Source organism: Crotalus tigris, unplaced genomic scaffold (genome assembly GCF_016545835.1).
Source record: "Crotalus tigris isolate CLP2741 ecotype Arizona unplaced genomic scaffold, ASM1654583v1 scf7180000017701.1507938, whole genome shotgun sequence".
In the NCBI taxonomy this organism is placed as follows: domain Eukaryota; kingdom Metazoa; phylum Chordata; class Lepidosauria; order Squamata; family Viperidae; genus Crotalus; species Crotalus tigris.
The window spans coordinates 1,387,583-1,412,297 of NW_024096577.1; the positions used below are offsets into that span (position 1 = coordinate 1,387,583).

General features: G+C 40.8%; 1 protein-coding gene across 2 annotated transcripts in view; it reads right to left on the bottom strand.

Annotated features, from left to right (window-relative positions):
* Positions 1-2,579: 2,579 nt before the first annotated feature.
* Positions 2,580-24,715, bottom strand: part of LOC120306004 (cAMP-specific 3',5'-cyclic phosphodiesterase 4C-like) — a 61,748-nt gene continuing 39,612 nt past the window's right edge. For both annotated transcript variants that reach the window (XM_039338543.1, XM_039338542.1), the window contains exons 12-15: positions 19,717-19,871; positions 6,895-7,017; positions 6,258-6,440; positions 2,580-5,875 (exon numbers count right to left, since the gene is read on the bottom strand). In XM_039338543.1, coding sequence (XP_039194477.1) covers positions 5,336-5,875; positions 6,258-6,440; positions 6,895-7,017; positions 19,717-19,871 — 1,001 coding nt within the window. In that variant the 3' untranslated portion in view covers positions 2,580-5,335. The remainder of the gene's footprint in view (positions 5,876-6,257; positions 6,441-6,894; positions 7,018-19,716; positions 19,872-24,715) is intronic.

Genomic DNA, 24,715 nt, shown 5'->3' on the forward strand with positions numbered 1-24,715 from the left:
TTAGGTCTAAGGACTGGGAGAGATTTATCTAGTCTGAACATTTATATAAACCTACACCAGTTGAATGTGTGTGCAAATTATATGGTTTTTTTTTGTCTGAATTAGTGATGTAATTCACTACTCAAAAATATGCATAAAATATTTATATTACAAAAAGTGCACACTAAAACACATGTTAATGAAAAGGGCATAGACAAATGTGTTTTATTATGGAGAAATTAGTTACTAACACGCTCACAGTAACAAATGTGTATAAAATGCATATATCGTAGTATGAGAAAAGTATTTGAAAATGCTAGCAAGTTTTTCTACTGTTGTGAAAATGGGCCAAAACAGTCATGGCCAGGAAAGCGAGAAAAAACAAACCAATAGCAATAGCACTTAGACTTATATACCATCCCATAGTGCTTTACAGCACTCTGTCTGCAGTTTACAATATAAGCATATTGCCCCCAACAGTCTGGGTCCTCATTTTACCAATCTTGGAAGGATGGAAGGCTGAGTCAATCTTGAGCCCCATCAGGATCAAACTCCAGACTGGGCAGAGTTAATCGGCAATACTGCATTCTAACCACTACACCACCAGGGCTCCTAACAAAACCCACACCATCCATGTTGTTTGGTATCTGTAGTATTATTTCTCCAGTAAGATACTGTAACTGACAATCTTTCCATTAATTAACTTACAAAAAGTGTTTTAAGCATCTAGATACAGAAGACTAACATCAGAATTTCCTTTCTATCATGTTGTATTATGTTGTGTTATGAGGAATATCATTAGAAAACTTTTAAGTGTTATCTTGCTAGGATTTTAATTCATTACTCTGCAAAATTCCATAACTATGTCCTGAGCTTTAATAGATTTAGCTCATCTGCTTGTAAATCACCATCCATAAGAAAACCGAACTATCCCTAACTCAGTGGGATGGCTGGATCATGGTGAGAGATACATACAGGAAGTGTACAATATCTCCTAAGAATATAAACTACAAGTTTACTTGTAAACTTATTTACAACAGAAGACTGAGAGTGATATGTGTGAATGCAGGGCCAAGGACTGTGTGTGACCATTAGATGGCAACATAACATCACTTTTAAACTTCTAAATGTTGCTAAAGTGAATCTTTTCTGAGACTGATATAACTTTAAAAAAAAGAAAGAGTGGAAACATCTCAAACATACTTGCCTGTATAATTCCCAAGCTAGTCATGGGGCACACAGACTGCAGTCTTGGCAAAATATAGGAAACAAGGAAGAAATCCCCCTTAATTGTTATATGCTGAAAGACATTCTGAAAGCTCAAATGCATTCCAAAACTGAATCATCACTAAAGTGATTGTAAATCCACTATTATGACTCTGGCTTTTCGCATTCTTTCCTTTTCTTTCACTTACATAATATGTGTTTAAGGAAAAATATAGCAGAAAAATGTTTTGTACAGTTTTTGAGTGCATCTGTGGGTCGAAATAGCACTCCGTCACTGGAGGTTTTTAAGAAGAGACTGGACAGTCACTTGTCTGAGATGGTATAGGTTCTCCTGCTTGAGCAGGGGCTGGACTAGAAGACCTCCAACGTCCCTTCCAATTCTATTCTATTCTAGCAATCCCCAGGTAACCTCATGGTGTGTTTGTAGGCATTGCTAAATCTTATTTAATCTTAATATCTTCCAAAATCCAATATCAAAGTTTTGATTTGAGTTTTGCTTGGCCATTTGATTATATAGTACTGTACTTTCTTATAATTTCACCATGTAATCTGTGAAAGAAACAAATGGAATCTGAAAGTAAATGTAGTTGGTGGATCACTGTCATAATAAGTCCCCAAGAAGGCAAAAGTATTTTGTGAAACTAGGCAGATGTGCATGTACGATGTGTGTGTATAAATTAAGAGCACTGAGGGACATACAAGAGACAGGCAAACACAGATGAGAGATAATCTTTATGCTTTGGGATTAAATATTTACATTATTTGGGAGTTAGGCTTGTCAGTGATGGATTTGCTGGGAATAAAAAAGGACCTGGCTTGTGGGAAATAAGCAGTCATTATTGTTTTTCCAGAATTTCACTCATTTTTGCATCAGTTACTGTGGAAATTTCACATACAATACCACTCAATCCACTACCCTTTCAAAATAATTATATTAGATATTAGAAAGTGTTGTTTGCAAGGAGAGCATTACATCCTTTGCAGTTCTAATAGTTGATCCTAATTTTCCTCAGTCAGTTGGCCTAAGTCCTGACAGTTCTCTGACCTTTTTGCTTTTTTTGCCTAAAACTTTGATCAAGCATCACCATATAATCTCCCTCCCTCCCTCCCTCCCTCCCTCCTCTAATTTCTTTGCTCAATTTACTTTTCTATTTTGGATTAACTTCATTCTCATCTCCATCCACAATTTCTACATTCTAAACTCCAGTTGGTAGTATCTCTTCTCTCATATAGTTACCATTCTACTAACAAATGCTGTGTTACTATGATCTCTTTAGGACTGAAGTGTTTTTTTCAAGCTCTGGAGATTTATAGTACAATTTAAAAAAGCCAAACATTTCATTTTAACACTTAAATACAATGTAAAGAAAAGGTGTTGCCAGAAAACAATGTTGCAAGGAAAACCAGACAATCAGATAAAAATGCCAATATGTTCTCTGTGGTTATGACAATACACAATACACAAAGAAACAGTAACTTAGTCTGTAGGGCCAGGCCCCAGTGGCAGCTCAGCAAACTCAAAGTGCATTGTGAAATACATGTGTATACAAACAAACATTCAACATATACATATATACATTTGCACACACATAATGCAGCATTTTTGAGTGCAAATCACAATTAAACCAATTGCTATCAATAAAATTTGCCTGAACCAACCATTGGTGAGGTTATTACACATTAAAATATTATTAAGCATAAAGCTACAAAAGTTATTTTAAAAAAAGAACAAAAAATACTTGCTGAAAATAAATTAAAAGTGGTAGCCTTCCCAGTAGTAATGCATAACTGGCCTTTCATAAGAGGTACAGTATATGGAAAGAAAATGATGAGACACAATATCATTTTGGTGCATAGAATCATCCTCATTTGCACCCTCCCTGGATTTCTAATACGTAAATACAGTAGATGGAGGTACTGCACTAGCTTTATAATCAATCAGCAGTTTAAGCTTCTCAAATCATAAGTTGGCCTCGCCAAAATTTTACAAATGAATCTTTAAATCTCATTCTTCTATTCATAACTTTTATCTGCTACTTACATTGGCTAATGATTCCCCAATTTCAACGGACCCTGTCTCTTTTTGAGGCTCCATAGAACTGCATTATTTACCCAAAGCAGTAAGTGCATCTCTTCAAATCAGTAGATTAAGCCTTCTAGGGGGGGGGGGGAAATCAATGGACAGAATACTATCTAGTTACAAGTCTTCTCTGGGATAGGACAGACTCGTTAATGCATAGGGATGTAGAATAAGAGGGACAGAATGATCTCTAATTTGATTGAAATCAAGAAATGTTTAGCAGCAAATTCAGTGTTGTAACAATCCTCTTTTGTGAGCTGTGAAATACATGGAGTGAAGATACAGATAACCCAGAAAGAACAAAATAATAGATTTCTTTGAATACTGAAAACAGGCGGGAAATGTGTAAATCCACAATTTTTTCACAATTCCACATAAATTGCTTCTCCCCTAATGTCACAAAACCAACTTATTAAAATAAAACAATTGTTTTTGTATTTAGAAAACAAAGTTAAAATGCCTTTTAAAAATAATAGGTCTTTTTCTTCTGCAAAACGTTAATGATCAAAAGATCCAAAATAAGTAGTGTACATATCACACAAAACTTTTATGAGTAGTCTAATATGAACACATCACTTTGAATAGCTTCTCCCATTCTTTTTAGGAGAAAGGGACAATGAAGCCCCATACTCCCAAAGCCCCAAGAAAGTGGGGCATTGATTTCAAAGGAAAAAGTTAAAGTGATTAAAATGTCAAAAGAGTCAAATTATCAACTTCAGGTCCTCCCCCCCCCCATTAATTTGAAAATTAGAAAGATTTCCAATTACTCTTGTATGGCAAGCAGTTCTGCCAGTTACTATAGTCAATTTATATTAGAAATTGCTGGGAAGATTAATTACATATTTTTTAAAATATTGACTACCTATTTCTGCATCAAAATACTTTCCTCTTTTTTAAAAAGAAAACATGAATAATTTACTCTTTACAGCTGCTATGGAGAAATACATGTTACAAAATAAACAATTTTAAACAATAGGGTTTTCCCTTCTTACTGGAAAAATTAAAACAAAATCTCTGAATATTGGAGAAATGGGCTTATCACTTTCTATAAATATTTTCATATGGGAGAAAAGGTATTGTAGGAGATTAAGATAAAAGAAGCTATTTTCAATGCATCTACCAGAATGAGGTAACATGCAGTCAGAAGGAAGGCCTTATTTGAGTATCAGGAATTTGATGCCAAGTGCATCCAGCAGGATGAATTTTGTATTTCTTGATAGCATTCTATCACACTGTAATTTACAGAAACTGCCTCCTACTTGAATATTTTATGTGAAACTTCCCAGGATGCTGGTTTTATTACACTTGAGAAAAGCAAATATAATATTTATCTGCACCATTCCCCTTTCTGCAGTAGCATGTCTTTTTAAGATTCTCTTTTTGCTGGGTCAAATCATTGGTCCATCAAACCCACTACATTATTCTGATTTTCAGCAGGATCATACAGAACCTTTCCTCAAATGAAAGTTGCATGCTTGGAAAGTGTAGGACTAAAAAAGTCTGACCATTTGTCCAACCAACCCGGAACTGTCTGCTATAACTTGAAAAAGCTTTCCAGGATCACAGTCAGAAAAAACTTTTTTCCAGCCTAGAACCTCTAAAAAAAGAAGACTAAAGATGTCAGAGATTGAACCTGTGTCCATCTTCAGGCAAAATATTTGTTTTTACACTGAACTAAGAGCTGTATTTCCACCTGGGCTTTCTTAAAACAAGATACAGACTATTTCCAAGTTGAAACCAAAATAAGAAATTAGTGATAGTGACAAGTCCAGCAGGAAGAATTTTTCCATTTGCCAGGTACAACTCAGATGCTGAGTAGCAACACTGGAAGGAAGACATGACAGGCATTGTCTGATCTCTGATATTTCGCCATCTGGGCAAATAATGCGGTTCAAGCTACAGATTTCTTTGGGAAAGAAAATGTTAATAGTAACACTCCCTTACAATGGGGAGTGAAATTATAGGTTGCTGGCAGCAAGATTTGGGGTGGCCTATTGTGGTCCCCTTCTGGCCCTGCCAGAATGTAATCATCATCGGGTCTTCCCTTCACTACGTCCCAAGAGGCAAAAAGGTGATATTTCCTTCCATGTCAAGACATGATTGTGCATCCATTAGGCTCTCTCTTCTTGCTAACTCAACTGGATCTGCTATGGAACCACTATCAGTCTGTGAAAGTGTTCTTTGGTTGTCAAAGTTCAGTGCACCTTTTTGTTTGATTAGGGCATTTCTGTGGGGGCTGGCCAATTTGTCTGTTGGAGAAGGCAATGGCTCATTTGCAGATTCTGAATCATCAGTTGTCCCCAAGGTTTTGGATTCACTATTATCCTCTTCCAGAGGGCTCTCAATCTCTGGTTCAATATCTGATTCTTCTCCATCTTCCTCCTCTAAAGTAAGCTGAAACTTGAATTTGTCTCCTCCACTTTTCTCTAAATCTGATGCATCTGGGGGAGGTGAGGGACTATGAGGAATCATGCTCTGATACCATTCTCGATTGTCTTCTAAAGTATCCAGAATCTCCTGAGCATCAGGATGAACTAAGTCAGCCCAGGTTTCCCAAAGTGGATGCGCAATATAATCAATGAATCCCACCTGGCAGAAGAAAAACAACAGAGAATGTTAAATGTGCTAGGGCAGACATTGTTACCCTATCTTGTTACCCTCCTCCAGTCCCAATTCTACACTTGCAAAAATCATAGGTACACAAGCAAATGTTTCCTAACTCAAAATGCTCTTGACTATGAATACCCATGTTTGCTTTTCTTTTGCTCCCTTCCATTCAATAAGTTTTTAAAATTATTATTGGCTATCCTTATACACAAAGCTTTTACATTCATTTGTGTTTAGCTTTGTATTTTATTTCATTTTAGCATAAAATTTCTGAGTATTGTAGTTTTTTTCAAAACCTCCACCCACAGTTAAACAGCTATCATTCCCATGCCCTCTGTAACCTGGAGTTTATTAGCAGTGTTACCTGAGACTTTTCTATGGAGGCATTGTGTTTATCACACATTGGGCTAATCTCCATGCCCTTCTCCCGTTCACGATCCCCTTGGTGGAAGAATTCTATCATGATTCGGTCTGTCCATTGGCGATAAAGCTCTAGTGGTTTTGTGGGGTTACTGAGATCTGCACAGTGTACAATGTTCTGCAAAACCTGTGGAGGAAAACATAACATTTACAGTAGAACTACATCACAAATCAACATATCAAAGAAGAAGTATCATTGGAAGTCTTAACTTCACAACTAATATGTTGCAGCACTTCAATTTTATTAATAATATTTAATAAGTATGTATCTCATTGATTTTTCTCTGCTTCTTTATTATTTTTCTTAGCACCAAATTCAGACAGATCTTAAGAATATATTTTAAATTGATTCATATACACTAATAATATTCTTTGAAGTTAATAACATTAAGTTCTGAATAAGACGACTTCAATAGAACTATCATTGACGACTTCAGTAGAACTATCATTGACATTTAATAACTAACCACAAAATCTTGAGCTCAGCTCTAAGTTTGTTGAACTATGAATTGAGCTTGGAATTCACACCTCTGTTTGAAATTTGCACTTTTCCATTTTATCCCTGCTCCTTAGTGCCTTACCTGAATGCGATCTGAGTAGTTATCCAAAAGCAGGACTCCCAAACTGGTTACTTTCTTGGTCTCTACCATTGTCTTCAGATCAGCCAGAAGATTCATATGTTTTGACATATCTGTTGCCAGGACCTATTTATACCCCCCACCACAAATACAAAAATTATTTCTCTGTTTTACTCTCCCTATTTTCAAGAATACTAGAAAGAAGAGACAGAGTCACTTGAGAAACAAAGTACAGTTTTGAAACAAATTTCAGAAAAAAATTACACATAATAACATAATATTGTTGTGTCTGCAGGCATTTATTCATGCATTCATTCATACCAACCTAAGTAAAGCAATGTTACACAGAGTAAAGAAAAGTAATAAGAAATAGGAGGAAGCCAAAGAATTTAAAACTTACATCATTATTATACCTCTCCGTACTTTTCTGTTCTTACGTGTCTTCTTCTTCCATATCCACATGCACTTCATTTTATTTTTTAAAACTTTTCATTGCTCTTTTTCATGTTCTCATCAATTGCATCCAACCATGGAAGGGACCTTGGAGGTCCCCAACCCCTGGTCCATGGACCGGTACCCGGCCACAGCATGCCAGCAACTGGTCTGCACAAACAAGCAAAGCCCCATCTGTGGGATGCAGGCAGCACACAAAACCACACACATTCCGGTCCGTGGAAAAACCTTTCTCCACGGAACTGGTTCCTGGTGCCCAAAAGACTGGGGGCCTCTGATCTAGTCCAACCCCCTGCTCAGGCAGGAAACCCTATACCATTTCAGACAAATGGCTGTCCAATCTCTTCTAAAGATGTCCAGTGTTGGAGCATTAACAGCTTCTGGAAGCAGGTTGTTCCACTGATTAATTGTTCTAACTGTCAGGAAATTTCTCCTTAGTTCTAGGTCGTTTCTCTCTTTGGTTAGTTACCTTACCTAATATATCTTGTTTTATAGCACACACTTTAACCCACACCCATTCCCACTGCATTTTTATACTTTTTCTGATAAACCCAACTTACAATCATTTCCTCCATATTCCCAGCCAAAGACAACTAACATTCTTTGATCCATGTTCAGATTTTCAGATTCATATTCCTTGTTACATCATACAGTCTTTCTAACATTCAATGCAAATCATTCACATTATTAGCCAACAACATAGCATCATCCTCATATAGAAATACTTGTATAATCATACTCACAAACAACATTGCTCTAACATTGCCCATTAACATTCTTTAAGCAGTTACCTATTACAGTTACATTACACAGTCAAGGGAACAGCACATATCCTAATCTAACTCTATTCAGTGTTGAGACCTTTGCTAAGCACTCTATATATTCTCATATTTTTCTCATATGCTTTACTTTCAACATACAGATAGGCCTTGGGTTAAGAACCACTTGTTCAGCGACTAGAAGTTGTTATGGTACTGAACAAATGGTACTTATAATCAGTCCCTGAAATTCCAACTGTTGCAGCACCCCTGTGGTCACGTGATTGTGATTTGGGTGCTTGGCAATTGGCTTGCACTTATGATGGTTGCAACATCCCATGGTCATGCAATCACCATTTGAGATTTTCCCTGCTGGCTTCCCACAAATAAAGTCCGTGGGGAAGCTAGGAAGAAATCCCAGGCCACTCTGGTAAGTTTCTTCTGCCATTTTTTCTCATGAGGAGCCTGCTACAGAGGTTTCAGGGATAGTAATAACAACAACAACAACAACAACAACAACAAGCACACTGAAGTCAAGAAAAAGATTAGAGGTGAATACATCAAGAGAGTGAAGAAGATCTTAAAGTCCAAACTCAATGGAGGAAATACCATAAAGGCAATCAACACCTGGGCAATTCCAGTCATTAGGTACACAGCTGGAATAGTGGACTGGACTCAAGCAGAACTAAAAGCAATGGATAGGCAGACCAGAAAAATAATGACAATGAATCATGCCCTTCATCCACGCAGTGACATTGACAGACTTTATCTACCAAGGCAAATAGGTGGGCGTGGAATGCTACAAGTACATCAGATGGTTGAAGAAGAAAAAATGGCTTTGGAAGAATATCTGAAGAACAATGATGAAGATGCACTGAAATTAGTATATCAGGAAGGCTTACTGACTAGTGGAGAGACCAAACTGGCCTACAAGAAAGACCAAATGAAGAACAGAATAGAGGCATGGGAAGACAAAGCACTACATGGCCAGTACATTAAAAAAATAGCTGGGAAAGCAGATAATAACAAGACCTGGCAATGGCTAAGAGCAGGAAAACTGAAGAAAGAGACCGAGGGACTAATTCTGGCTGCACAAGACCAAGCCTTAAGGACAAATGCATATAAAGTCAAAATTGAGAAGACAGCAACAGACAGTAAGTGTCTGTATGCAAAGAAGCTGAAGAAACAGTGGACCACCTGGTAAGCTGTTGCAAGAAGATTGCACAGACTGACTACAAGCAGTGGCATGACAAAGTAGCAACAATGGTGCATTGGAAGATCTGCAAAAAATACCATTTGCCTGTAAGCAAAAACCGGTGGGATTATAAAATAGAGAAAGTCATAGAAAATGATAAAATTAAACTGCTCTGGGACTTCAGAATTCAAACAGACAAGCACCTGCAACATAACACCCCAGACTTAACAATTGTCGATAAGAAAGACAAAAAAGTCTGGATAGTGGACGTGGCAGTGCCTGGAGACAGCAGAATAGACGAGAAAGAACTGGAGAAGATAACAAAATACAAAGACCTACAAATAGAAATAGAAAGACTGTGGCAAAAGCAAGCAAGGGTAGTACCAATAGTCATAGGCTCCTTGGGTGCAATCCCAAAACAACTGGAGCACCACTTGAACACCATTGGCATTGACAAATTCGCTATTAGTCAATTGCAAAAGGCGGCCTTATTAGGAACTGCTTCCATCCTGCGACGATATCTGTAATACCATCAAACATCCACATCTGCCTATCCCAGGTCCTGGGTAAGGACTCGATAGGTAGACAAAATGCCAAATCCAGTCTGAACATCTGGCTGACTGTGCGATGATCAATAATAATAATAATAATAATAATAATAATAATAATAATAATAATCCATGCAGTGACATTGATAGACTTTATCTACCAAGGCAAATAGGTGGGCGTGGAATGCTACAAGTACATCAGATGGTTGAAGAAGAAAAATGGCTTTGGAAGAATATCTGAAGAACAATGATGAAGATGCACTGAAATTAGTATATCAGGAAGGCTTACTAACTACTGGAGAGACCAAACTGGCCTACAAGAAAGACCAAATGAAGAACAGAATAGAGGCATGGGAAGACAAAGCACTACATGGCCAATACATGAAAAAAATAGCTGGGAAAGCAGATAATAATAAAACCTGGCAATGGCTAAGAGCAGGAAAATTGAAGAAAGAGACCGAGGGACTAATTCTGGCTGCACAAGACCAAGCCTTAAGGACAAATGCATACAAAGTCAAAATTGAGAAGACAGCAACAGACAGTAAGTGCCGCCTATGCAAAGAAGCTGAAGAAACAGTGGACCACTTGGTAAGCTGTTGCAAGAAGATTGCACAGACTGATTACAAGCAGCGGCATGACAAAGTAGCAACAATGGTGCATTGGAAGATCTGCAAAAAATATCATTTGCCTGTAAGCAAAAACTGGTGGGATCATAAAATAGAGAAAGTCATAGAAAATGATAAAATTAAACTGCTCTGGGACTTCAGAATTCAAACAGACAAGCACCTGCAACATAACACCCCAGACTTAACAATTGTCGATAAGAAAGACAAAAAAGTCTGGATAGTGGACGTGGCAGTGCCTGGAGATAGCAGAATAGAAGAGAAAGAACTGGAGAAGATAACAAAATACAAAGACCTACAAATAGAAATAGAAAGACTGTGGCAAAAGCAAGCAAGGGTAGTACCAATAGTCATAGGCTCCTTGGGTGCAATCCCAAAACAACTGGAGCACCACTTGAACACCATTGGCATTGACAAATTCGCTATTAGTCAATTGCAAAAGGCGGCCTTATTAGGAACTGCTTCCATCCTGCGACGATATCTGTAATACCATCAAACATCCACATCTGCCTATCCCAGGTCCTGGGTAAGGACTCGATAGGTAGACAAAATGCCAAATCCAGTCTGAACATCTGGCTGACTGTGCGATGATCCATAATAATAAAGTTGGAAGGGACCTTGGAGGTCATCTAGTCCAACCCCCTGCTCAGGAAGGAAACTCTATACCATTTCGGACAAATGGCTGTCCAGTCTCTTCTTAAAAACTTCCAGTGTTGGAGCATTCACCACTTGTGGAGCAGGTTGTTCCACTGGTTAATTGTTCTAACTGTCAGAAGTTTTTCCTTAGTTCTAGGTTGCTTCTCCAGGACAGGAGATGGAGAATCCACCAATGGGTTTTCTCTGTCTGCCTGCTCTTGAGACCAAGTTAGCCAAACTTGACACGCCCCCTTATGCTAGGAGACCCAGTCTTACTTGGTCTCAAGCTCTTGAAGATGTGTCAGGTTTGGCTCTCAGAAATCAGAGATCCAAAAATTATATTTAGCAGGTTAGAGATCCATTGGTGAATTCTGTTTACCTCATTCACTTGCCTCAGTCAGATTCCTCACCAGGTCAGTAGATCCTGCCTTGTATTTTCACAACCGGTTTCCCAGGAGCACCCCCCCTCTCCACCCAGAGGTCTGTTCAACCAGGCTCTCTTCCTTGCGTTACTGCGTAAGGCCACCACGATGGCCAATATAGGGTCCGATCAGTTCCCTCAGCCATATCTGATTCGAGCCTGAATCCGGTGTTCTTCGAAACTGTGGCAGCCCAGCACCATGTCCCCTCCCCTTCCATCTTCCTTAAGGGAGTTAAGAAGCAATGGGTGTCCCCATCTTCTTTCTCCTCCATGGGAGGCACAGACAAAAAGTTATTTAATACTTCTCCAGACCTGACTGATGCTCTGGAGATGCCAAAAATGGACGAGGCCTGGACCTCTCTGGTGTCTTCGACTGCGATCTCAGGGGACATGGCCGAGGCACTTAAGGCAGAGGACAGAAAATGGGACTTGACCTTCCGCAAGACCCATCAGGCTGCCACGTGGGCAATTAAAACGGCCATGTGCGCGCCCTTCTTTGTCAGGACCACCCTCTTATGGCTCCGTCAGCTTCAGGCCAGGCTTCCTCCCGAGGACATACGGACCCATCAGGACCTAAGCAAAATGGTTGCAGCGACGGAGTATGCGTCGGATGCAACCCTACAGTTGGCCAACTTTGCCTCCAGATCCATAGCTTCCAATATCACGGCCAGAAAGATGCTATGGCTCAAGCACTGGCAGGCAGATGCCAAGTCAAAATGGTGTCTAGCTACAGCCCCCTACCAGGGCGACCATCTGTTCGGGGAGGCCCTGAATCCGTTCCTCGTAGAAAACAAGGACAAATGGAAGGTCATGGCCCACCTCTCCAAGAGGTCCGATAGATGCACCACTCCTTATGGACGTAGGCAGTCCTTTCGGCCAGCGACGGGTGCAGGAGCAGCCCAATCTTTCCACCCCTTCACGCCCAGACAAGATTGCCCATATGACAGGTCAGGCTTTACACCCAGACAACAAAATCAGGGCAGGAGGCCATTTTGAGGGGGCGGTCGTCCCTTCAGAAGGTCCAAGTGACTCCCAGACCAACCCTCCCATGGGTGGCAGGCTATCCCTTTTCTTCCATCAGTGGGAGCTCACCACCACGGATGCCTGGGTCCTACAAACTATTCAATTCAGCCTGTCCCTCAAATTTGTGTCTAGTCCCCTGGTTCATTTCATCTCCTGTCCCACGCCCCAAGACTCAGCCAAATGGGGTTTCATGCAGGAGGCCATTCGCCACCTTCTGGACATACATGCCATAGAACCGGTACCGCCAGATCAGAAGGGAAGGGAATTCTACTCCATCCTCTTCATGGTTCCCAAAACCTCAGGGGGATGGAGGGCAATTCTAGACCTCAAAGGTCTGAATTTCCACATTGCATACAAAAAATTTAAGATGCAATCGCTCCAGTCCATCTTAGGAGGCATCAGAAAAGGAGATTTCCTGATGTCTATAGACCTCACGGAAGCATATCTCCACATCCCCATCCTTCCGGACCACCGGCGGTACCTCCGGTTCTGCTACAGGGGTCGCCACTTTCCAATACAGGGCCCTTCCGTTTGGTCTGTCCTCGGCTCCCAGGGTGTTCACCAAAATCCTAGCTGTGCTGGCTGCTCATTTACGGAAGGTACCGGTATGTGTCCAGTGCTACCTGGATGACATCCTGATCCAATCGTCCTCCTTCAGGGTGGCTCAGTCGGACCTGAACTTAACCATCCAGGTCCTACAACAGCACGGGGTTTTGGTGAACTTCCTAAAGAGCCAGACGGTTCCCTCATCCAGACTTCTGCACCTGGGAGCCATCATAGACACCGCAGATTGCATGGTCTATCTCTCCCAGGAGCGTTTGGACAGCATAAGGGGCCTAGCTCGCCAAGTGTACAGGGACCGCACTGTCCCACTGATCTTGCTTTCTCAACTCCTAGGGAAAATGGTCTCCTGCATAGCCATAGTTCCCTGGGCCAGGCTGCATCTACGGAGCCTTCAATGGTTCCTGCTTCCGTTCCAGCAGTTGAACGTCAGCTTATCCAGCTGTCAGGTGAGACTCCCAGTCCATACCCTGATGTCTCTTCTCTGGTGGTTCTCACAAGCGGTTGCCAAGGGGTCGCTATTCAAGGAGCCTGACCATCTCACAATCACGATGGACACCAGTCTGTTCGGTTGAGGAGCTCACCTATAGTTTGCACAGGGCCATTGGTCCTGTGCAGATTTGAGACACAATATCAACTGGCTGGAACTCAGGGCCATTCACCTAGCCCTATGCCACTTCCACAATCAGATCAGGGGTCGACACATATTGATCCTTACGGACAACGTGGCGTCGAAGGCCCACATGAACCGGCAGGGGGGGCACTCGGTCCAGGTCCCTCATGTCCGAGGTCCAATTGCTGGGCTCTTGGGCAGAATCCAACCTGTCCTCCCTCAGGGCTGAACACATCTCAGGGGAGAAGAACCGGCAGGCAGACTTTCTGAGTCGCTCCACAGTAGATCCCTCGGAATGGGGTTTACACCCGGATCTATTCACCGAGATGTCTCGAAGGTTTGGCTGACCGGTCCTCGACCTATTTGCGTTGTTGAGCAATGCCCAGCTCCTGAGATACTTCTCCTTCTATTACTCCCCAGGGGCGGAAGGGACAGATGCCTTACGAATCCCGTGGCCAGAAGGCCTACTCTACGCCTTTGGTCCCCTCCCGTTGATTCCGGTGACCATCCGCAAGCTGATACAGGAGCAAGCAGAGGTGATCCTCTTGGCCCCTTACTGGCCTCAGAGACCCTGGTTCGCCGACCTGGTGAATTTCTCCCGCTCTTTCCCATGGAGGATTCCCTCGGATCGCGTGTCCCTGCACCAGGGGTCTTACAGCATCCGGACCCTCAGTGGTTATAGTTAGCCTCCTGGCACTTGAGCGCAGAATCATGATTCAGGAGTCGTTCTCACCAAGGGTGATTTCTATGATTCAGGCCTCTTGCAGGCCGGCGACCAATCGCATTTATGGAAGAATTTTTGCAACTGGTGCGCAGGGCGGCAACTGGACATTTCAAAATTGATAATCTCTCAGATCGTTGACTACCTTCTTGATGGCCTAGATAGGGGCCTGACCCCTGTGACTATCCGTAGACAGGTGGCGGCCCTATCCACCCTACTCACCTGCGCCAACGCGATTCCTCTGCCCCATCATCCCAGAATACGAGCCTTTATCAAGGGCGCCAGCAACACCAAGCTGCCCGTGGTACACAGGTACCCATCTTGGGAGTTGCTCCGAGTTCTACGTGCACTCACTAGACCGCCTTTTGAGCTGGTCGCTACTATAGCTTTGAGGTCTTTATCCCACAAGCTCGCTTTCCTGATCGCTATCACGTCAGCCAGGCGCATTTCTGAATGGCAGCTCTATTGATCAGGAATGATCTTTGCATTTTCCACCGGGACCGGGTGGTCCTTTGGCTGGATCCCACATTCGTGCCCAAGGTCAATTCGCTTTTCCACAGAGTTCAAGAAATTATTTTGCCAGATTTCTGTCCCAATCCTTCCCATGACTTGGAGCGGCAGTGGCACAAACTGGACATCCGCAGGATGCTACGATGATACATCAAGCGCACAGCGTCTTTTCGCAGGTCGGAGGCCCTCTTCGTCTCTATCGCGGAGGTGTATCAGTCTTCTTCACTGCCAGCTCCAAGTCATATCACAGCTCACTCCACTCGCAGTGCTGTGACCTCTGCAGCATGGGCCACTCAGATGTCCATTGAGGAGATTTGGGCTGCGACATGGTCTTCTCCCTCCCCGTTTGTACGCCATTATAAAATTGACTGCTTTGCTTCAGCGGACGCCTCTTTTGGTAGGAGGGTCCTTCAGCAGATGGTTTCCGGGGACGTGGAACTGGCCTCGTCTGTTTCCCACCCATTGGGACAATGAGGCTTTGGTATGTTCCATTGGTGGATTCTCCATCTCCTGTGCTGGAGAAGGGGCATTGTCTTACCTGAATGCCTTTTCTCAGCACGGAGATGGAGAATCCACACCCACCCTTAAGGTCAGTTAGGCCGGTTTTAGGGGTTTGAGAGCCAACACCTCGTCCTAACATCAGCTGCTTTCGCCCTCGTAAGACTGCGATCTCCTAGCAACAGGGGGCGTGTCAGGTTTGGCTAACTTGGTCTCAAGAGCAGGCAGACAGAGAAAACCCATTGGTGGATTCTCCATCTCCGTGCTGAGAAAAGGCATTCAGGTAAGACAATGCCCCTTCTCTCCTTGATTAGTTTCCATCCGTTGCTTTTTGTCCTGCCTTCAGGCGCCTTGGATCTCATACTCTGTATCACTTGCCTGCCACCCACACTCTCTGGCCCAGTGGTTCTCAACCTGTGGGTCGGGACCCCATTTGGGGTCGAATGACCATTTCACGGGGGTCACCAAACAAGGCTGTCCACCATTTTTTTCCCCTTTTCTTTGGCCATGCCCCTGGAACCCAGTGATGTATAAGTGGTTGGGGGTCACCACAACATGGAGAAATGTATTATGGGGTCGTGGCATTAGAAAGGTTGAGAACCACTGCTCTAGCCCATGCCCGCCTATCCAGTTGCACTCACACCACAGCATCCCCCTGCATGGCCACACTCATGTGGCACCACAGCACCCCATCCGTCACTTGGCCACACTCCATGGCACTCATCCAGCAGCCTGCTTGCAAGCTGTCCAGCATTTGCGACTTCTTGCTGGCTGATTTTGCTTATTAGAAGTCGGCAGAAAGTTACAGATCAGGATCATGTGAGGTCCTCACTCAATGACTCACAATCCTCACTTAACAACAGCAATGGGGACTTTTGGAATCATGCTTTATGACTTCATTATTTAGCAAAGGGAAATTCCTAATTACTGTCATTAAACAAGGACTACTCGTGTATCATTCCTATAAATCTATGAAAGTTCAATTTCAGTTTTACTTCAGATTCTTTCCCAATAATTTCATTACTTTTATGTTTAATTCTTTTTACTCTGCTGAAAGTTCCTTATTTAGCTCGCTTCAAAAACAATTTTTATTATCACTGATATCACTCTTGTTCTCTGCTGCTTTTAATCTTAACCATTCCTTGTTCTCTTTGACTGTATTGTATAAACTTTCTTTTTCTGCCGGGAAAGATTTTATATCTTATTCTTATTTTTTGCAGCAGTCATTCTCTGATATATATTTTTTCTCACTCACTGCCTCTTTCACCTGATCATTTCACTAAGCTTCTTTTTTTACTTCCAATTAGAAGTAATTACATTTCTTTTCACTCTGTTCCAAGCATTTTCCACTTCCTGTTTCTTTTACATACACTTTCCATTCTTTTTGTGTAATCTGTCTTTTAATCTTATTTTATACAGCCTCTGACATTCCCTTCCTTTAATTATTCTTTCACTCCAATTTCACTTTTTTCTTTTTTAAATATGTATATATTTCCAAAATCCACTTTAAACCTTTCTATAAAAATGATCTACATCACATTCAGAACCTTTCATCATCTTCACTAATTCTCTTGATCTTTCTTTGTAAACTCTCAAATCAATCACACTTTTCAATTTATATTAATTCCTTAGCCATATAGATCTATGCATAAACCACACATTCAAACAAACAAGTCTTTTTCTAAGTAGATAAGCCCCGAATAATTACTGTTATTATTAATTCTTGAGCTTCAGAATGGCTTGATCACTTCTTTGTGTACCCTGTCATCTTGTTCCCATCTACCCACTCATGTTAGCTAATAGAATAATTTTCATCTGGATTACATACTTTCTTAGTATTGCACAATTCCCCCTGAAGCTGATCCCTGGGTCTGATGTTATTACTATTTGGAAGAGAGTAACGTGAACTGTCACCAACACATGGATTCTTATTTTCATATGCATCCACCACGACTAGATGACACCAATTCATACTGACACACATTTTAATCTTTTCATTCATAATCCAATATGCACATTCATTTTCCTTCATGTATTCCTCAGCTCTGCACCAGATCCTACTACCTTCATTCAGATTTTTCCTTTCCCCTTTTTCCATCACTCTGTCATATTTTTTCTAGCATTCAGCTATCACTCTGCTGAATATCTAATTCTCTCAGTGCTGTTTAATGTCTATGTATATTTACTCATGTAGTATGGCTGTAGTATTATTATGTATCGTTATTATCTTCTTTATTCCCCTATCTTTTTGGGATGGTGATGATGATGATGGTCATTATTCTGTTGCTTTGTATATATACTGAGAGCTTCTGCACTGGAGACAAATTCCTTATGTGTCTAATCACAATTTGCTGAATAAAGTGTTGAATTCAATTCAATTTTCGTAGAACTCATCCAACATCCTTCTAAAGGTGGCTTGAAGTTGCCTAATTAGCCATTTGTTAAGGAGACCCCTCATATTATCTTCAGTTTATCCCAGCCCAAAGTGAACCCAGCTCACTTTGTAGTTAGTTGATTCAGTGTTACAGGGATGCTTACTATCTTCTCAGCATAAGCCCTGCTGCATACAATTTCTAGCATTTTGCCAGTGACTGTGGCACAATCAGAATCTGATTGCTCTTGGTATGCTACCCTCTCCCCCCCAGTTTGTGGACACTGGCAATCTGGCATTTATCAAAGTACGCATTAGCTTATTTGGGGGTTTCTTATTATGAAGTATCACTACCTTTTTTTAAACAAAGAAAACTCTTTAAATATTGGGAATAGAGGAAGAGTTTGGTAGTATTAAGTTTGCTGTGAAGACCAACAGTAGGGCAATTCCAAAGGTAGCCAAGAGTATTTATTTTATTTTCAATATGATTTTAAAATCATTACATTAGCTCTGGTGAAGTATCAAACAGTTCATTCATAGTTACTGTCACTCAAACCCTAATTGAAGTAAGTGGCATCAAAACTGAATACAAATGGGCCTTGTTTAATGACCATACAACGTTTGTTTGAAATTACAATGGTCATGATGGTATTAAACAAATAGTACCTACAACTGGTCATCACAGTGTCCCATCAGTCATGTGATTGCATTTCAGATAATTGGCCCACACTTCTGACTGTCACTGTGTCCCATGGTCACAATTGCAATTTGTAAGTCTCCCTGCCAGTTTCCAAACAAGTAAAATCAACATGGAAATTGCAAATTGCAGTCTCAAGAGGTCCTTGCTTAATGACCCTCACAATCCTCATTCAACAGTGGCACTATAGGGACAGCACTACAGTCATGTGTTTTTTCAATTTATAATCACGTTGCTTAACAGCAGATTCCCAATTAGTGTTGTTAAGGAGGACTACCTGTAAATAAAACCCATCCCAATATTCAGGAGAAAAATAGGCAATTATTTTTCTCATCTAGCAGGTAGGAACAGAAACTGAGCAACCACTTGCTATCTTTAATTTGTCCCACCTTAACATTGTCAGAATAGCCCTGCTTGTTCCTAGAATAAATACAGATTAGCTGTTGGAGCAGTACAATTTATGGCACCATACTTTTGTGCCAACTCACAATGGAATGAATGCTTGTTAAAGCAGCTGTTTGGATGGATTTTTAGTTTCAGATGCACACAACATATTTTTTTCTTTTTATTTCAATTTCTTTATATTCTTTACAAAGCCAAGATGGTGGCCATGCTGCAAATGACAAATGTAGAAATGGAATGGGGCTTTAATCACATATTCAGTTTTTGACAGATATCTTTGATTAACAGCCTTATTAATCATTCAGCATTTGTTTTTAATTAGAGTCCCAAGAATAAAAATGATCACTAGATTTTCCTATTCTCTAAGTCCTGATGTGGGTTAGAATGGCCTTTAAGTAAAAAATGCAATGTAGAAGTTTACCCTCCATAACTGATAAAGCCATAATGTTCTCTGAATTTTCATTATATTTGACTGAAGCCAAGCAACTATTTTTCAGGGGATAAAAATAAAACAACAGAAACTTCCCAAGAGAAGAATGTAAACTTGGGAAGAAGAATGTAAACTTCCCAAGAGATAAACCTTTCTTTCAAACAGGTTTGCCAAGCTTTTAAAATAGTAAAATCTTGTCCTACTTCCTTAACTATGTGATTAATTTATTCTTAAACAAGAGTCTCACTGAAACAGCTTTCAACATCAAAATAATCAATCCCATGCATGTCAATAAACACCTGTCATGTCACTTGAAATATTGTGATTCATTCAAAATTATGACCATGACCAACAAAGCTTCTTACCATGTCAATGGCCATCTTCCGGAGCATTTGCCGTTGCTTCTTAGAGAGATTCTGGAAAATATCACAGTTTTCCTCCTGCAAGAGTTTGAATCCTACTGCCAAATGATGATTCTCCAACACTGATGCATCATTATACATTAATGCCAGTTCTGAATCTACAAATAAAATTAAATAGGGAAGGAAGAGGAGCATCATTAGTTTAAAAGTCAGCCTTGTAGGCAGTGTTTAAGGTTGTGGCAATCATTCAGTTTGGTAAGAAATAGGGCAGTAAAGTAAGGAAGCTGAAAAGTTTACATACAGGTTTTATATGCATTCTTACTAAATAATTTCTTACTTGTTCAGTTCATTTACATTTCATATCTAAGCTCAGGGCTTTTTTTTGTCATAGAACGCCCAGAATGGAGTTCTGGCATCTTTTTTGAATGGAACCTTGTAGGGTAGGCAAGGCGGGTTGTTTGACATGTGAGAGTTCTGGCACCTTTTTTTTTTTTTTTTTTTTTACAAAAAAAGCACTGTCTAAGCTTCAGTTTAAATGTTAGGTCTCAAATAAGCACATAGACAGCTGATGCTAGATCATTGTTGCTTATCATATGATTGCTGATTACTAGGTATCTTCTAAAGGATGCTGAATTACACTGGCCTTTGGTCTGATTTAAAAATAAACCTAGATGATCTTAGCTCTGGTAGCTAAATAAAATTATCTAACTGGAGCAAAAGTTATTTGAAACAGGGTAAACAACTATAGACCATCTTGCTGTTTTTCTATCTCAAACTCCCTTAAGTCATATGCCTAATTTCAAAGTTGAGTGCTCAGTTACTTGCTTTGTTTTGATGCAGTAATTGGCTTTTTATGTTCTTAAACAAGAATTCATATCCAAAATCCAATATAGTTCATTGTATTACCTGTCATGTTCCTCGGACTTATATACTATATACTGATCTATGGTACAACCCTGAATTTTCACTCCTACTAATTTATAAATAACATGAATATTTTTTATTATAGTCATTGACAGAATTGCAAATTTTAACACATTAAAAATAAAAACAAAACAAAACAAGATGAATTTTATAATTGTGGTAGGTTTGTCAGTGGATAATCAAGTCTGACTAATTTTACCAGGCATTATAAGTGCTGCTATACTCCTCTGGTAAATTCAGTGAAAAAGACTGAATTTCGGCAATTGTTTCTTGAGTATTTTATATGACATAATTTTCATATGCAAAGTATTTGGTGGAGCTATGGAAAACCATGCCCAAATACTTAAAAGATTTCATTTGGATGTGGCCTCCCAAGGATCATGTCGACTGTCCAGTGTTGACTCTTGCGGGGGAAAATATATCCCCTTCGGAGTGGGTTCGCAACTTGGGTGTCCTCCTTGACCCACAGCTGAATTTGGAACATCATTTGACGGCTGTGGCTGGGAGGACCTTTGCACAAGTTCGTCTGTTGCACTAGTTGCGACCCTACCTGGACCGGGAGGCTCTCCTTACAGTCACTCATGCCCTTGTCACCTCACGTCTGGACTACTGCAACGCGCTCTACATGGGTCTACCCTTGAAAAGTATTCGGAGACTACAGTTGGTCCAGAATGCAGCCGCGCGAGTGATAGTGGGTGTCCTCGATACACCCACGTTACACCTATCCTCCGTGAGCTGCACTGGTTGCCTATTGGTCTCCGGGTCCAATTCAAGGTGTTGGTCATTACCTTTAAAGCCCTATATGGCTCAGGGCCAGGCTATTTGCAAGACCGCCTACTACCTTATAGTTCCCTACGTCCGGTTAGATCCCACAGGCTGGGCCTCCTTCGGGCCCCGTCGACCAAGCAGTGCTATTTGGCGGGGCCGCGGAGGAGGGCTTTCTCTGTGATGGCGCCCATGTTTTGGAACCAGCTCCCCCCGAAGATTAGGACCGTTCCCACCCTGTTGGTTTTCCGTAAGCTGCTTAAGACCTGGCTTTTCCGGCAGGCCTGGGGTTTATAAAATCTGACCCCTGGATGACTGTTCTTGTACTGTTTGTTTTATTATGTTTTATGTGTTTTTTATTGTTAGCCGCCCAGAGTCCTCCGGGAGTGGGGCGGCTTATAAATTTTAAAAAATAAATAAAAAATAAAATAAATTTTTCAATACTCTGGCCATTTATCCTCCAGCCCCACAGTTTAGGTCTCTTTGTTTCATTATGGTTAATTGCAAGTGCTTCCTCAGAGCAGTAATTGGACAGAGCATTCGGAATTCATTGTTTGTGATAGAAGTACTATTTCATTTGCATACAACAAAGTTGCAATATGTCTATTTGCTAGTTTTGTGAGGTGATATTCTGATTATTTTGGCCATGAGTGGATTCATGTACAGGCTGTTAAACAGCAGGGAGATAAAATACATCCTGGCTCACTCTTGCATAAGTTAGAATCTCATTGGTGTTGTGTAGAATTCATACTACAATTCTTATAAATGCTATGCATAAGCAACAGTAATCATCTTTTGATGGTAGTACAGGTAATCCTTAGTTCGAAGTTACAGTGGCACACTTATGATTGTGCAGCATCCCATGGTCACATGATCAAAATTCACATGCTTGGCAACTGACTCGTATTTATGATGGCTGCTGTGTCCAGGGTCATGTGATCACCTTTTGTGACTTTCTGACAAACAAAGTCAATGGGGAAGCCAGGTTCACTTAACAAACATCTTATTAACTTAACAACTGCACTGATTCATTTTAACAACTGTGGCAAGAAAGGCATAAAATGGGGCAAAACCTACTTAACAACTGACTCACTTAGCTACAAAAATTTTGGGCTCAGTTGTGGTTGTAAGTGGAGGACTACCTGTATTCACAAGTTTAATTCATATCCTTGTTCTGGGAACTACATTGAATGTGGACCTAAAATCGGTAATTGCAGTATATAATATTAAGCCAATTTTAGATGTATATTATCCAGCCAGGTGTTGAAGTATAAGGGCATGTCCATAGATAGAATGTCCAAATCTGAAGCCTGCTTGCTCATTGCCAAATGTGGTCTAGATTAATAATAATAATAATAATAATAATAATAATAGTAGTAGTAGTAGTAGTAGTAGTAGTAGTAGTAGTAGTAATAAAGTTGGAAGGGACCTTGGAGGTCATCTAGTCCAACTCCCTGCTCAGGCAGGAAACCCTATACCATTTCAGACAAATGGCTGTCCAGTCTCTTCTTAAAATCTTCCAGTGTTGGAGCATTCACCACTTCTGGAGGCAGGTTGTTCCATTGGTTAATTGTTCTAACTGTCAGGAAGTTTCTCCTTAGTTCTAAGTTGCTTCTCTCCTTGATTAGTTTCCACCCGTTGCTTCTTGTCCTGCCTTCAGGCGCTTTGGAAAATAGCTTGACTCCTTCTTCTTTGTGGCAGCCCCTGAGATATTGGAACACTGCTGTCATGTCACCCCTCGTCCTTCTCTTCATTAAACTAGACATATCCTATTCCAGCAGCCGTTTCTTATATGCTTTAGCCTCCAGTCCCCTAATCATCTTTGTTGCTCTTCTCTGTACTCTTTCTAAAGTCTCAACATCTTTTTTACATCGCAGTGACCAAAACTGGATGCAGTATTCCAAGTGTGGCCTTACCAAGGTATTGTAAAGTGGTATTAACACTTCACGTGATCTTGATTCTATGCCTCTGTTAATGCAGCCTAGCACTGTGTTGGCTTTGTTGGCAGCTGCAGCACACTGCTGGCTCATATTTACATGATTGTCCACTAGGACTCCGAGGTCCCTGTCACAGTTACTACTATTAAGCAAGGTACCTCCTATACTATACCTGTACATTTGGGTTTTCTTGCCTAAATGTAGAACCTTGGTTTTTTTCACCATTGAATTTCATTTTGTTAGATAGTGCCCAGTGTTCAAGTCTGTCCAGATCCTTCTGTATCTTAAGCCTGTCTTCTGGAGTGTTGGCTATTCCTGCCAGCTTGGTGTAGTCTGCAAATTTGAAGAGTTCCCCATCTATCCCCTCATCCAAATCATTGATAAAGATGTTGAAGAGCACTGGGCCTAGAACAGAGCCCTGAGGCACCCCACTACACACTTCCCTCCATGTAGATGCAGTTCCATTGAGGACCACATGCTGAGTATGGCCTGTCAGACAGCTACAGATCCATCTGGTGGTGATACTGTCTACCCCACATTTTTCTATCTTGTCAAATAGTAGGTTGTGATCTACTTTATCAAATGCCTTATTGAAGTCCAATTAATTATATCCACAGCATTCTTCTGATCCACTAATTTTGTCACTTGGTCAAAGAATGCAATAAGATTTGTCTGGCATGATCTGTTTTTGACAAACCCATGTTGGCTTGGGTTCAGACAACTAATTTGTTGTATAAGGGTCAGGCCTAGAGCTTACTTATTATACTTAAAATGCTAACAGGCCTATAATTAGCAGGCAGGTCTCAGGTACCTTTTTAAAAAATGGGCACTAGGCCCCAATCCTCTGATATTTGCACAGAGTGATTAGTATAGGTGAATAGGAAAGCAAGAACTGAGGGCCACCATTCCCAGTTATTGTATAATATTTCAAAAGCCTTACCAGGCATTAGATGATTTATAAACTTTTTCATTTCAGCATTTGAAACTTGGGCCCAATTAGAGAGCAGGTTAGCATTACGAGTTAAATTGAATTTAGGAGACACTTCTTGTGACTATAATACTCTAAAATAATCCTCCCACATAGAGGCAGGTAAGAATTGGGGAAGGGGAAGGCACCTGTCAATCTGGTGCCACCAATCAGGCACCAGAGTAGAATGATATTTCTGGCATGAGGGTTGTTATCAATTGCTGCCAAGAAGCATAGTGTATTTTCTTTTCTTGTTTTGTAATAGACATTTGTATTGTTTCTTCAGGAGTATAAAGTTCTAGATTTCTCAGCCAGCTTCTCTTTACATAATTTGAATTTTCTAATTAGTTTACTTTTGGCATCAAAACATTTCGTGTTAAATGCCTTTTATTTTGTGTGCCTTGCTTCC